Source organism: Dermacentor albipictus, chromosome 5 (genome assembly GCF_038994185.2).
Source record: "Dermacentor albipictus isolate Rhodes 1998 colony chromosome 5, USDA_Dalb.pri_finalv2, whole genome shotgun sequence".
Lineage (NCBI taxonomy): Eukaryota > Metazoa > Arthropoda > Arachnida > Ixodida > Ixodidae > Dermacentor > Dermacentor albipictus.
Genome location: NC_091825.1, coordinates 116,456,021 through 116,469,234, shown reverse-complemented (window position 1 = coordinate 116,469,234; position 13,214 = coordinate 116,456,021). Strand labels below are relative to the sequence as shown.

The 13,214-nt window shown below is 43.8% G+C and overlaps 1 protein-coding gene across 2 annotated transcripts in view; it reads right to left on the bottom strand.

The window, feature by feature from the left end:
- The window catches only part of LOC135916115 (androgen-induced gene 1 protein-like), a 33,266-nt gene extending 20,256 nt beyond the window's left edge, over positions 1 to 13,010 (bottom strand). Inside the window, exons 1-3 of one of the 2 annotated variants that reach the window (XM_065449357.1) lie at positions 12,778 to 13,010; positions 8,411 to 8,578; positions 4,267 to 4,389 (exon numbers count right to left, since the gene is read on the bottom strand). In XM_065449357.1, coding sequence (XP_065305429.1) covers positions 4,267 to 4,389; positions 8,411 to 8,563 — 276 coding nt within the window. In that variant the 5' untranslated portion in view covers positions 8,564 to 8,578; positions 12,778 to 13,010. The remainder of the gene's footprint in view (positions 1 to 4,266; positions 4,390 to 8,410; positions 8,579 to 12,777) is intronic. The other variant, XM_065449356.1, reaches the window with a different exon arrangement.
- Between the last annotated feature and the right edge of the window lie 204 nt (positions 13,011 to 13,214).

The window sequence follows — 13,214 nt, the reverse complement described above, 5'->3', positions numbered from 1 at the left end:
ACAAAACGGGCCGTCGCTTGAGCAGATCGCTCGGTCTTGCCGCTCGATCGTTCGGTTCTGGAAATCTAGAATTCGTCGCTCGTTGCTCAGAAGTGCTATGAGTGACTAGGTAATAGCACGAAGCCAGAACTGGATGTAAATCACTCAAATACTATTGATTGTCGCACGGAACGAGCAAACGATTGAATTTTTATACATGCAAGGATAAGAACCTACTGTAAGACGTTCAGAAATATTTTATGCTGCTTTTTACAGTAAAATACATCAACTTAAGTTAATAAAGCACGGATCACGGTAGTTTCGACGTGTATTTGCTGCCCTCACACCGGCAACGCTAGGGAGACGTCACTCAATATCGTCGCTCACACGGGGTATGACTCGTAGGCGACGAGCTAATGTGACGGCCATCTCTATCGCATCGCTTGTCGCTGTCGCATGCAAGATCGCTTGCATGGTGTTTATATTTAAATTTTTCGTAAATGTACAGAAAATAACTGTGGCAAAGTCAGAAAAATATGTGGCAAGCTTGACCAATGGGAAATCACAATGAAAAGAATGAAGCATTAGGTGTTTTTTTCTGCACTTCGTTATATGTTGATGCTAAGAAAGAGGCGATCACATTTTGTGTGGTCTTTTCATCACGAACAATTCTTGAGACAATTAGGTCAAGCCTATTATCTACATACCGTATTTACTCACATAATGAACGCACTTCTTTTTCCCGAAAAACGTGCGCAAAGTTGGGGGTGCATTCATTATGCAGTGTAACATTTTTAACGGTTATTTTTTTCGCGACCGCCCTTAAAAAAGTCGCAGTTTCACCCAAAATGCGAACCATCAATTGGATGGCAAATGTGTACATAGCTATACGAAGTAAGGATAGTAGTTTTATCAGCCGTATAAACTTGCAAACATTCGCTTACTAGGTAAAAATAAGCATGGTGTCAGCGTGCACAGGCAAACATCAACACATCGCACTCAATCACCATGGCCACTCTCTGTCAAAATGCTTACGTGAAGAAGTGTGGTGGCAGCAGCAGCGAGCGAAGTGACCTGTGCGCTGTGTATCACTTCAATGCAAGGTGAGCGGCGAGAACGTAGCACGCACACAGTTATGAGCCGCCGTCGCGCCTAGACTTGGCCCCCGACGCAGATCGCCTTTAGGTTAGCGTGCGCCGTGACAACGCAATGCGCAGTTGCTGCCGGAGTAATACGAAGTAAAGCGCCTGCCCCCCCACCCCATTGCCATGCGCACGATGGAAGATGGCGTGTTTCCGTCCCATCTTTAGCACGCGGGAGATTGGGAGATTGAGCCCCCCCCCCCCCCCCCTTCCAGTGCCATGCGCGCAATGGAAGACGGCGTGTTTCGTCGGCGCCCCTCGAGGGTGGTCGTGCAACATGCAATTGCTGCCAGAGTACAACGCCGCTGCCCCTCCCTCCTCCGCGGGGCCTTTTGCGCGATAAAAGATGGCGCATTTCCTCCCCGCTTTCCTCCCTTGCCTGTGCCAGATTGAGCAGTGATTGTCGGTTGCCTAGCGCGCTTTCACTCACACCTACAGCATGTGGCGGGCGGTGACGACGGCAGCAAAAATGCACCTGGAGCGTTCATACTTCAACTTTGAAGTGTTCGTACTTCAAGAACTTCAAACTGCACTTGAATTTTTTCTTTTGTGTTTTTCATGGTAACACTGGAATTGCTTGTAATAACTACTTTGATGAACCCAATTACATACCGTGCAAGGACAACTATGTTTTACAATTTCCTTCTTTGTGATGACTATCAGAGATTGGAACCGGCTGCAAGAGATGCAAGTGTGCCGTGTAGATGAAGTGTTTTATTTAAGTCTGTAACACCCTTGCTGCAACGCCTTTTTGGCAAAGCGGGGCACTCACTGAATAAATAAATAAATAAATAAATAAATAAATAAATAAATAAATAAATAAATAAATAAATAAATAAAGGTAGGCGACGCACAGTACGATTCGGCGTCCGCTACGGGGTCACGATCGTACCCGCCAGACACCATATCAGACGCCGAATCGTATTGCATGTCTTTTACTTCATCGTTGCAAGTTCAGGGTGTGATCATTATGCGAGAAAAAAAAAACAGACACACTTACTGATTGGAACAGTGAGGCCATGTTCATTACGCAAGTGCTTTCATTATGAGAGTAAATACGGTATTAAAAGTAGGAACATGCCGTAATTGTCAGAAAAGAAGAAAAACAACATGCAGTTTTGGGATTCCTTCTTCATACAAGAATGGGACAGCCAAAATGATGTTTACAGTCATGTTGCATAGGCAAGGGGTGCAATTGTAGATAGTTGTTCGAAATGCGCATTCAGTTTACATTAAGTTTCGCCTGAAGCGATTGGCCTAGGCCGAGCCAAGTCGTCAGCAGTGCCCAGTGGCTGATGACTCTGTGCTGCCTAGGACAACCGCTTGAGGCGAAACTGAATACAAACTGAACGCACATTTTGAACAATTATCTCTGATTGTGCCCCAGGTCAGCATTAGCGAAAAGCCTGATTCAGTAAAGTTAGCTTGCCTGATTCAAGGGCATGAAGACAGCTACTATATGCATTGACAATGTGCCTGCCAAACAAGCACAACTCTATGTAAAATCTGCACATTAATGAGCATGAAAATATGATGTGCTGTTGACATGCATTCTCTCGACAGCTTATTTGTTATCGCCACTTCCTCTACGGTGTTGGTGACCTCACAGTGAGGACAACAGATGTCTCATTTAAAACACGATTGCCTCTCTCTATTGCACACTGAATATAAAAATAATTGATCGTTAATTAGTCTATTAAAGGCTGGCAAGCAACTAAGTTCAGGATACAAGCCAATGCCTGCCATTCTTGCAAGCACATAGCACATTTTTACGAAAGAAGATACCAAACATTTCATTGTCAATACCAGCCAGCTGTTTTGAGCTAAGTACCCACCTTCACCAACACAGAACACCTGTATAAAAATGCAGTTGACTAGTGATGACTCGCGCTGGGTAATTTGAACATATCTAAAAATTTTGGCTGGTTCGCTGTGTTTCTAAGGCTTTCTTATGCTAAAGAGAGTTTTCAGTCAAAACATTTTGGTCTCACAGAGCAGAGAAACATGGTTAAACATAGCCAGCAACAGCGCACTCGTGAGGCATTAATAATCTAAAAGTGCCCACATTCAAAATTCAGGCTGCTGCAAACGTTGAAGGGTGGCGCTAGAAAATAGTGCTCACAACCTTGCATTTTTGTAGTTCTGATATACCAAATAGGTGTAACACGAAAACACACACACAAACACACTCTCTCTCTCTCTCCTCTTCAACCTGGTACACTGTAGTGGCCGGCCGTTCACTCTCACGCATTCCACAGATTCTTTTGTAATATATTTGTTGGGGCAATTACTAACACTGTTGTGTGTTGGTATACAAACTTGGGTAATGTTTTAGCACCAGCACACAAGAACGAAAGGGAGACCTAGACACCATGATGCGCTAACTTCAAGAGTTTATTCTCTGGAAAATTCATACATTTGTACACCATGCACAACCGCGCCATTCCTGGTCAAAATGCGTCTATGGGTGCTATGCCGGAAGGCCTGAGTTCAGCAGAGTTTGGCATCTCCGCGAGCGCTGGCAATACCCTCATATGAATGAGCTAATGGTATCAAGACATAAAATTCAACACTCAGGGGGCCTCCATATTTATTGATTTATCTAGATTCACTCTTGAGTTATCATCACTTGGGCGTTATCTCATTGACAGCCCAAAAAGAAGTGAAATGGTCAAATCGCCGGTGCCTTCTTTTTTGCCCCTGAAAACATGTTGCAAGCGGCTTGCGCAAAGTGCATAGATAGATAGCGGGGGCGTCAAGGTGTTGCAATGTTGCGTTGATAACAATAAGCGGTGCCAGTGCATAACATTGCTCAGTCTTCTGTGTTTGAAACGCGGAAGTGGCGTGCGCAGGGCGCACTCGAGTTGACATATGTGGCTTTACTTTGACATTGTATTGCCCGCTGATTTTGCAAGTATTGCGCCATATTTGTTAACTGACTGCCACTGAGCAACCTCAGGTGAACGAGACGGTTGGCGCATCCTGCATAGCAGCCCACCTATCTCTTTTGTCCTTGTCTGCTAGCGCAAAAATTTTAACGTACAGTATAATTTTGTGTGATATTCTAATCAAACAGAGACACTAAATAGAAACATTAAATCAATTCAGACGACGACATCCTCGCACTTTGCCATGCAAGACTCACCATGCTCGCCGGTAACGATAGCGCCACAAATAGGTGGTCGTAAACCTGCTTGAGCCTTCGCTTGTTTTGCATCGGCGCAAAGTCAAGGAAGCAGCTCAGGGTGAACATCAACCCCTGAAATGTCTGCAACGAAAACCATGTTGTTAAAACACCAAAATGTGGCCTACGATGAGGGCAGCACGTGTGATACTCGATGCAGTTGTGCCGAGGTACTTTACCGAGCTACTAGGGACTACAGTGTGAAAGCAGGACACAAGACGAGATTTCAGCCAAGAACGACAAGCGTTTACCACCAACTGACATGTCCTCCTTTTGTGCTGTAACTCTGGTACTATGTAAAATTACCAGCTAGTCCAGTTATGTTTCGAAACAAAAAGAGAAAAACAAAGGAAAACTGCCACAAGGACAGAACATTACAAGCAAGGCAAAACAAGCAGTTAGAAGACTAAAACAATATAGATGAGCACAAGATAGGGAATTCACCCATCCCCTTCCTACTCTGTGCATGTCCTAGTGCTCCAGCTGCCATGTATTTTGTCATGCAGTAACAAGTGCAAACTGCTCTTCTCAGTTACAAGTAAGGTATGGGCTTCTAACCTTGTTATAATAAACAACAGTACAAAGTTCCAGACACAACAAATAAGATAATGTGACAGATACAACAAATAAAGTTTACTGCATGTGATTTACTTCAGTGGGAGCTCTGAAGAAAGTGCAGTCCGATGCAGTATTGGTAATTAAGTAAATTTAGATATTCTGTGGCACAGCAGCTCAGGTGACTACAACTTTCCAAGAGCAGTGATGCAGTATTGATCACAGCTCAGCAATATTAATGTGGTAGCGTTCTAGTGCTGGCAGGCACAGAGATAGCCTCGTGTACACAACTTGTGCACAAAAAACCTTGGACAAGAAGCGTATTTTGAAAAATTCAAAAATATGTCTTGTGCCATTCCTCAGACTTGAACCCTGTTTTCTAACACTTAGTAAAAGGGGCTCTCCAACAGTTTTGCAACAGCTTAAATAAATCTGCTCTGTTGCTCCGTAATGTCGTAACTAGTAGATGCCGGCGTGAACTAAAGTGCACTTACACACAGTATAAAATCTACAACATCACCTGCTGTGGTGGCTCAGTGATAATGGTGTTCTGCTGCTGAACACAAGGTTCAGGATTCATTTCCTGGCCATCCTGGCAATATCCCGGCAATATCCCAATGCAGGTTCTATGAAAAAAACGCTTGTGTTCGTGGATCTAGGTCCGTATTAAAGAATCCCAGGGGGTTAAAATTATTTAAAATTATTACACGGCCCTCCACTATGGCACATATAAAGATTGTGAAGAATCTAAAGGAGGTGCTGCGGCAGGCTGCATCAGTGTCACTAATGGCCAGTCTGGTATTACATCGCATGCTATCATGTGTTGCACATCTCGGAGGCCATGTATTTACTGCCTTTGCAAGCCATGCATTCTCCCGTGCGAGCTCGCCACTGTTGCCATCACAGTCGATGGGCCAGTACATTAATAAGAGTCAATGTATTGCACCTCTAACGAATAACTTCATATCTATCTATCGTATCTTAATATTTAATGCAATGTAAAAAGAGCTTTGTTTACAGCATGCATAGTGCTTTTGTGAGCTGTCCGTCTGCTACAGCTACCACAGAAGTCACTGCCACAACGTGCCACCAGGGCCGCGCCGCAGTTTTGTTGCACGCTCTCAATAGCCTATGTGTTGCTTTGGGATTATTAGCCTGTGAATAAATCGAACAATTAACTCACCATATCACTGTGATAGTCACTTGTACTGTCCTGCAGCAATGGCGAATTTCTACCAATCTTCATTTATCCCAATGACATCACAGGAGTAAATGGCAGCTATTGGCTCGATACCTTTACAACCAACCAGTGCCAGCTCAGTGACAACAAAGTAAATGAACAGAGTACTGTGGTGAAAGAATGAATGTAGAAGACTGAAGTGTGCGTTACTGGCTGAAGTAGCAAACAAAGCACACGATGGGGTCATATGTCAGCTTGTCAGAGAAGGCTTGCTCAAAGCCAAGAGGTGTGTCGTGATGCTCAACGAAATACTGCTGCTGGCTGGCTTAAAGATCAAGGAAGGTATAAGAATAAAAAAAAAGGAAGTATAACTGTGTGTTGCAGGCATGAACAATTGCATGCAGTACTTGTATAACACGTAGTCTGAAGTATCAGCGTGGCGAGTGAGATAAAATTTATTTGACATAACTAGTGAGGCTACAGCTGCAACAAATATTGAATACAACAGAGATTTCAGCCTTTTTTTTTTTTAATCTGCTTGGTATTCAAGAACAGTCGCAGCCAATTGAGAATGCGATGCAATTTTTCGAATACTTTTCGTGTCTCTCCATCTTCAAACTTGTACACTGAGTGATTCCAGTTTCCCAAAACAGCATTCCCAGCATGCCGTCTCAAGCTAGTGGTGACAAGTGGTTAGCTGCGTAGTCTCTCAGAAAGAAAGCACATAATTATACTATTATTACCAGTGCATACATTCCTGAACCCAATATGCATCACCGCATATATTTTTATACACCTCAGGGGCATCTAGCATTGTCTTATTGCAACTGCCATAGAATGCACTGTGGTTGGCATATGAGAAGGTGAAACCACATTAAAAGGTGAAACATGTGTTATTAAATTATCATGTTGCAGTGGCAGGTATTGCAAAGTTATTTGTTACTCGGGGAATAGTCGGGGATGATGATGCGCTGAAAATATGGATGTGACACTTGTACTCTATTGAAACACATGGAAAAAGGCCCCATGTTCAATTACTGATTTCACAGCACTTGACAACTTCCGGCAATAGAGTGCTATAGATGTCCACTACAAGTTGAAAGTCGTGCTAAGCACAACTATGTGCCTAAGAAGTAAATGTAGACATGCCCGATAGCCGATATATATCAACACATAAAAAACACAGTACAGACAGCACAACAAGTATCCACTAGAAAGTATTACAGCGACTACACTGCTGCATTTCACATCGTAGAGACTGGTTCAGGCCAGGTGCACGACGACACATATGCCATAATGGACTGTGATTCTTGCACACATTCTAAAGGTTAATGAGCTCTTCTAATAAGCTAGAATGCTGATGACATATATACCCGCAACCGGAATTTATGGGTGCATTCTTGACTGCAGTGTTGCTATACTCAGCTCAACAGCCCTAACATAGAAGTTTTAGTGACACAGTTATTTGTCCAGGGATTATAACGGAGACTGCCAGTACTCAAGCCACAGTGCAAACATGGCTGCCTGTCAAGCAAAGAGCTCCAAGAAACAAAAAAAAACTGGTAGCAAGCTGCTCTGCAAGACACTCTTCTATCAGAAAATTTCTGACTTTCCTTTCAGAAAAAAAAAAAGCAGCATGCCAACTGGCCTAAGTGTTCTGCAGTGGTGGAAGCACATGAAAAACATGCAGAGGGGACGATGTACGTTGGTACTGGGTGTTGTCCCCTCTTCCTGTTAGTCCTGTGCTTTCTGGACTGCACAGTGTATTACACATAGTGAATTAGGTTCTGGCAACAAGCCCAAGTATTTACCAACCATATGGCCTTCACATTTCTAAGCTACGTGAAGTTCCTGGGGCCATGTCTGTTGTGGAAAACCGCACAGATTGGACGTTTGTGGGAGCAGGGGTGTCCTTGCAGAGAAGAACAGAGGAGGAGGGGGAATGTTGCTCTTCTGATGGTCAGGCATAATGCAGAGATGAAGCTCAATTCTTTAATTGGTAATCCAGGGTAAGGGGGGGGGGGGAGCAGAAACGTTACGAGTCATTTGAGTCATGTAGCTTCATATTAGCTTTGTACTTTCATGTTCACCCTGGCTCTGCATGCAAGATAAGAACCTAGCCTACGGGCAAGAGATTTTATTCACAAAGCAAAACTTGCAAGGTTTACAAAAATTTCCATGTCATCCCCCATTGCCATGCTGTCCATTTTTCGGCCACACGTGCAGCAGACAACTGAGATAAAAAGTGCTCCTGAAAAGGTGAGTGTGCTGCTTCATAGAGTTGGGTTGGTTTGTGCCCTGGGTTTATTAAGCAATTTTTTTTTTTAAATTGAATTTCCATTGAATTTCTGCCACAAACGCATTTCATACCAAGTTCCAATGGGTGAGGTACTTGTAGCGGCCGAATCTCTTGTGGGATGGAGACCGCTGTGGAATGTCCAAGTGAACCTCAGAATAGTAGATGCAGTAAGCGTACGTGCAGAAAGCAACCACGTGAAACAGCTTGATCCCCCAATGCACCATGTTGGTAAAGTTAATCTGGAATAAATGGGAAAGGGGATTAAATATAATTAAAGGAGTACTGGCACACATTCTTGAAGTAGTAAAAACTCTGCCATGTGCTTCTCACACATGAGAGGATGTGACACTTATCAACTGTGAATGTTGGGAACCAGTTATATTTCAATTTGATACTAAAGTTAAACCTGTGTCACACGGGCACATTTGGAAGGCCTTCCAGTCGACGGCCTTCGAAATGCCACAACTCTATCGAGTCAAAGGAGTTGTTGCGCTGCTACACGGCACTTTCGAAAGGCCGTTGAGTGGTTCAGGCGTTTCTCGTAAAATTGTGTGGCGCTGCGGATCTTTACTTTAGTTTTCATGTACCGAAAAGTTAAGCAACATTAAAACCACTTAAGAGCACTATAATTTCTTTTATGTTTATGTATGCATTTAAAGAAATGTTTATACATTGCCATACATATATGTTTAGCTTTTAAGTTGTTGAGTAGCGAAACTGCGGCAACGTTTGCGTCGCTGCATGTCGCTGTTGTCGAGAGTATGTGCAGATCGCGCATATCAAGTAGCAAAAATACTTTATTGAATAATTAATAACACTCATATACAGTGAAAGCTCGTTAATTCGAACTTCAATAATTCGAATTTATGGATAATTCGAACTGTACAATTTGGTCCGGCCAAGCTCCACAGAAGTCTATGTATAAAAAAGTCCGTTAATTCGAACGCGAGAAGGCTGCCTCACGGATAATTCGAACTACGCTCGCCTGGCACACGGCCAGAGAAGCGCGCCTACTGCCTACACACAAGGCTGTATTGCCTCGGAAACGGAGAGAACGGCGAGAGAAGGCAAAATCGGAGAAAAATCTAATCGACGCGGGGTCAGCCAGAAGGCAGCGGCGGCTGCCGCCTCTCCGTTCTACGTAACCTCCGAGACTTCTTGCCCGTTGCGAATCTCGGAGCCTTTGCAAATCTTGTACAGCTGCTAATGTTGTGCGGAGATGGCACGGCAAGCTCCAAAACACAGTGAATCAAGTACGTCGCAGCTGCGCTTGCAATCAAGAACCAACGAATCAGGGCCTTCGCCACCTTCACATGTTCAGCGTCTTTGTCTCGGCAGTCTTCATCGGTTGTGCACCTCTGTTTTCTGCTTAGGAGGTATCGGCCGTCGCGTTTCATTGTGATGGTCTTAAGCCTCGGCTAACGTTCGTTTCAGTGGACATCGGTGGTGTGGCACAGTCGGACCCAGAGCTTCGACTTGAAGATGGCGTGTTCCCGCGGCAGACGCCATCACTTTTTGACACGCCAAATTTTTGACATGCCCTACTGCTTCCAAATCGCAGTGTACTGTTGCCCTCCTTCACTTTCATTAGTTCGAACTTTCGTTAATTCGAACTGAAGCGGCTTCCCCTTGCGGTTCGAATTAACGAGCTTTTACTGTATAGTATTTTTAGAGCATTTTGGTTTGATTTGTTCTTTCCAACCGATAGTACGAGCCCACTGTGAACGAGAGGGCATGTTCGCACTGTTTCCGTTTCCGTTGCTCAAAGGCCATCGAGATTTCGATAGAGTTGTAAGGTGCTCCGTTGACTCGATAGAGAATTGACTCGGCGGCCGTTGAAACCGCTCGTGTAGCAGCTCGAACTTAACCTTTGAGTCAACTGACTATCGGTTGGAAGGCCTTCCAAACGCCCGTGTGACACGGGTATTAATCTCAAAAGCCGAGTTTGATGTCATTGATAGTATTGTGACACCATGACGCAGCATTATTTTCAGCCATCATGTACCAACAAGGCGGGGTGTGACAACATTAGCTCACAAAAAAAATTAAACAAAAATGCTGCTCGTGTATCGTCAGCCTGCAATTGGGATGGCAGCCGTAGCAATTGCAGCAACAAAGCGAGTCAAGAAATTGCGACATTACGGTGCATTCACCTCCTGCGCGCCAAAATTGAACATGTTTCACAGGAAGAAGTATTGTATTTTAAACCGATTAGCATTCTTTGGGAACTTTCCCCAGTTTGTGGTGTACCTGTCCGTCTGTCTGCACCTAATTGTTTTCCCACCAACTTGGGTTACTGGGTGGTCCACCGTCAAATGGGTAGAGCATTGGACTGCTGTGCTGAGGGAAAAGGGTTTGAAAGAAACCATCGGACCAACTTGGGTCAATGCATATGTAACACTGGGTATTTGCCACTCTCCTATGAGCCTGTTTGATGCTAATTTGTGTCACTGAGTCTGTGACACTTGGGCATGCGCTGCTGTTCAACGAACCTCTTTGATTCTAATTTGGGTCACTGCTGCTTGCATCTGCAAGCACCAATGACCACTGAGCCTTTTGAGGGGAAGCTCAAAGAGGAATAAGATGACTGTTGATGTTAATGCAATTAGCATTACACATCACTGCATTCTTCTGCTGTGCCCCAGAAGTAACCCAGAAGATTCTGCTCAGCTGTACTAAGCATAGATTGACCAAACTAAACATTGCTCCAAGCAGCTGCAGGAGTTCAAAGATGAAGAGGGCTCCATCAGCTGCATACCTGCCTCGTACGTGACACGTTTCGGCAGTGGCAATACAGTGTGTATTCCAAATGTACTAATGCACTGCTAATTGCATTAATATCCTCATTCATCGCGACACTCGTTCTACCAGAATTTACTGCCCCCTTTATTTAATGCAATACGATGGCAAGTCGAAAATGTTACATCAGGACTCCTGTAAGGCTGCTTTTTGTCAGCTCCTAAAGTGAAAAAATACCGTATCCCTTTCAGTCATGGTACATATATCTGCACACCTGACTTGTTTCTGCAATTCCACTGAGTGCTTCAGTGAGCAGTTACTGCACACAACTCTACTGAAGGTACTACAATGTTTGATTTAAACTTCTACGTGCTTTAGATCGGCACCAATGAAGGGATTGTTTCTTCATTCTCATAATGTCTGTAGCCAATAGTTAATTCATGCATGTGCTCTAAGCTAGTCAATCAGTTCTTTTCAAGATAAAAAGCAAGAGACATGACATAGTTTAAAGAAAGTAGAGATTTATTTACTCACTAGGACATCTGACTGGAAACTAAGCAAATGAGCCCCTCTAGCAAGTTGAATTTCTTTCATTTATCCGCATTAAATCCATTTCATTTCATTAAATTTGGCATAGATATGTAGTGGGAATTTGAAGTAATTTACAAGATGATATGGTGCAAAACCGTGTTACGTTTTTACTAACGAGTATGCTGCAATTTGCATATATAATCGACTATTTTTTCACTACGTAACTGTTACCTTGAATATTCCGATTTAAATTACGGACCCCTCCGCCAAGCTTGGTATGGTTACTTTTGCATCAGCCCCGGTTCTGGCCGTACTGCAACTAAAGCTGTAGCTAGATAAGACTGAGTTGCGTTCATTTCGAATAAATTGTGAGCGCCATAGGTCAAGGATATATGTCACAAATGTGTTCGGCAGCTGCGTGAGCATAGAGCAATAGCGAAATGTCAACATCTGCAACTAAGGTCAAATTCTTGCAAGAACGGTCAGTCGGTGCGGGATTTGCGTGCGTCATTGGGATTATTCGCAAGAATAAATTAAAATTAAATTATGGGGCTTTACGTGCCAAAACCACTTTCTGATTATGAAAAAGAAATTTAGACTACCTGGGGTTCTTTAACGTGCACCTAAATCTAAGTACACGGGTGTTTTCGCATTTCGCCCCCATCGAAATGCGGCCACCGTGGCCGGGATTCGATCCCGCGACCTCATGCTCAGCAGCCCAACACCATAGCCACTGAGCAACCACGGCAGGTTATTCGCAAGTATAGTACGTGCTGATATTTGTTCAGCGCTGCTGCGCTAAAAAAAAAAAAAGAAAAAAAGAACGGGAAAAACAGGAAAAAAGAAAAGGTAAACGTTCAACGTAAGTGCACCATAAACCATATTTACAGACAGCTCTTCTTTTTTTTTTCTGTCTATCTCTTTTAAATTTGAAACATTGTTTATCACGTATTCATTTTCTTGTCGCGTTCGATCTGATTGACGATCAACGCGGGGTCTCGAGGCTGAATTTGCAACTCAAGCGCACAACGCAAACAGCACCGACGCGGGCAACGCAAAGTTTTACGCAGTTCCACATTAAGGGCAAAACGAGAGATCACACTTGTTATAAAGCTGGCAAATAAGGATCATGACGATAACATGCCACCAATAAATGAAACCGACCTACCGGCACACCTCCTACGGCTCCCGTGCGCCCCTTATCAGTTGTCCTTCAGTGGAAACGGCGCGCTCTAACGCGAGGAATATTTGCATCGAATCATTATGACATTGACTGATTATTTAGAGCAACAATCTAACTTTCGGAATGGGGGCACAGCTGACGGAAATTTTGAAAAGGAAAGTATGCCGGGACCGGAAAGGAGGAGTTGTTGATGGTGTGGCAATAGCGATGAGATGGCTGTGTTTGCAACTAAAGCCCCTCCACAGACGAGACAAAACAAAACTCGCTAACTGCTCGTTAACAAATGAATGATGTAAACAAAAAGTACGTGATACCAGCAAAATTACACGACACATGTGTTGAACATGGGGATCATGTGATGAATATGTCGCAGAGCAGGCAGAGTGTAGACGGGTAGGCAGGTTTGGAACGGTTGGGTGATG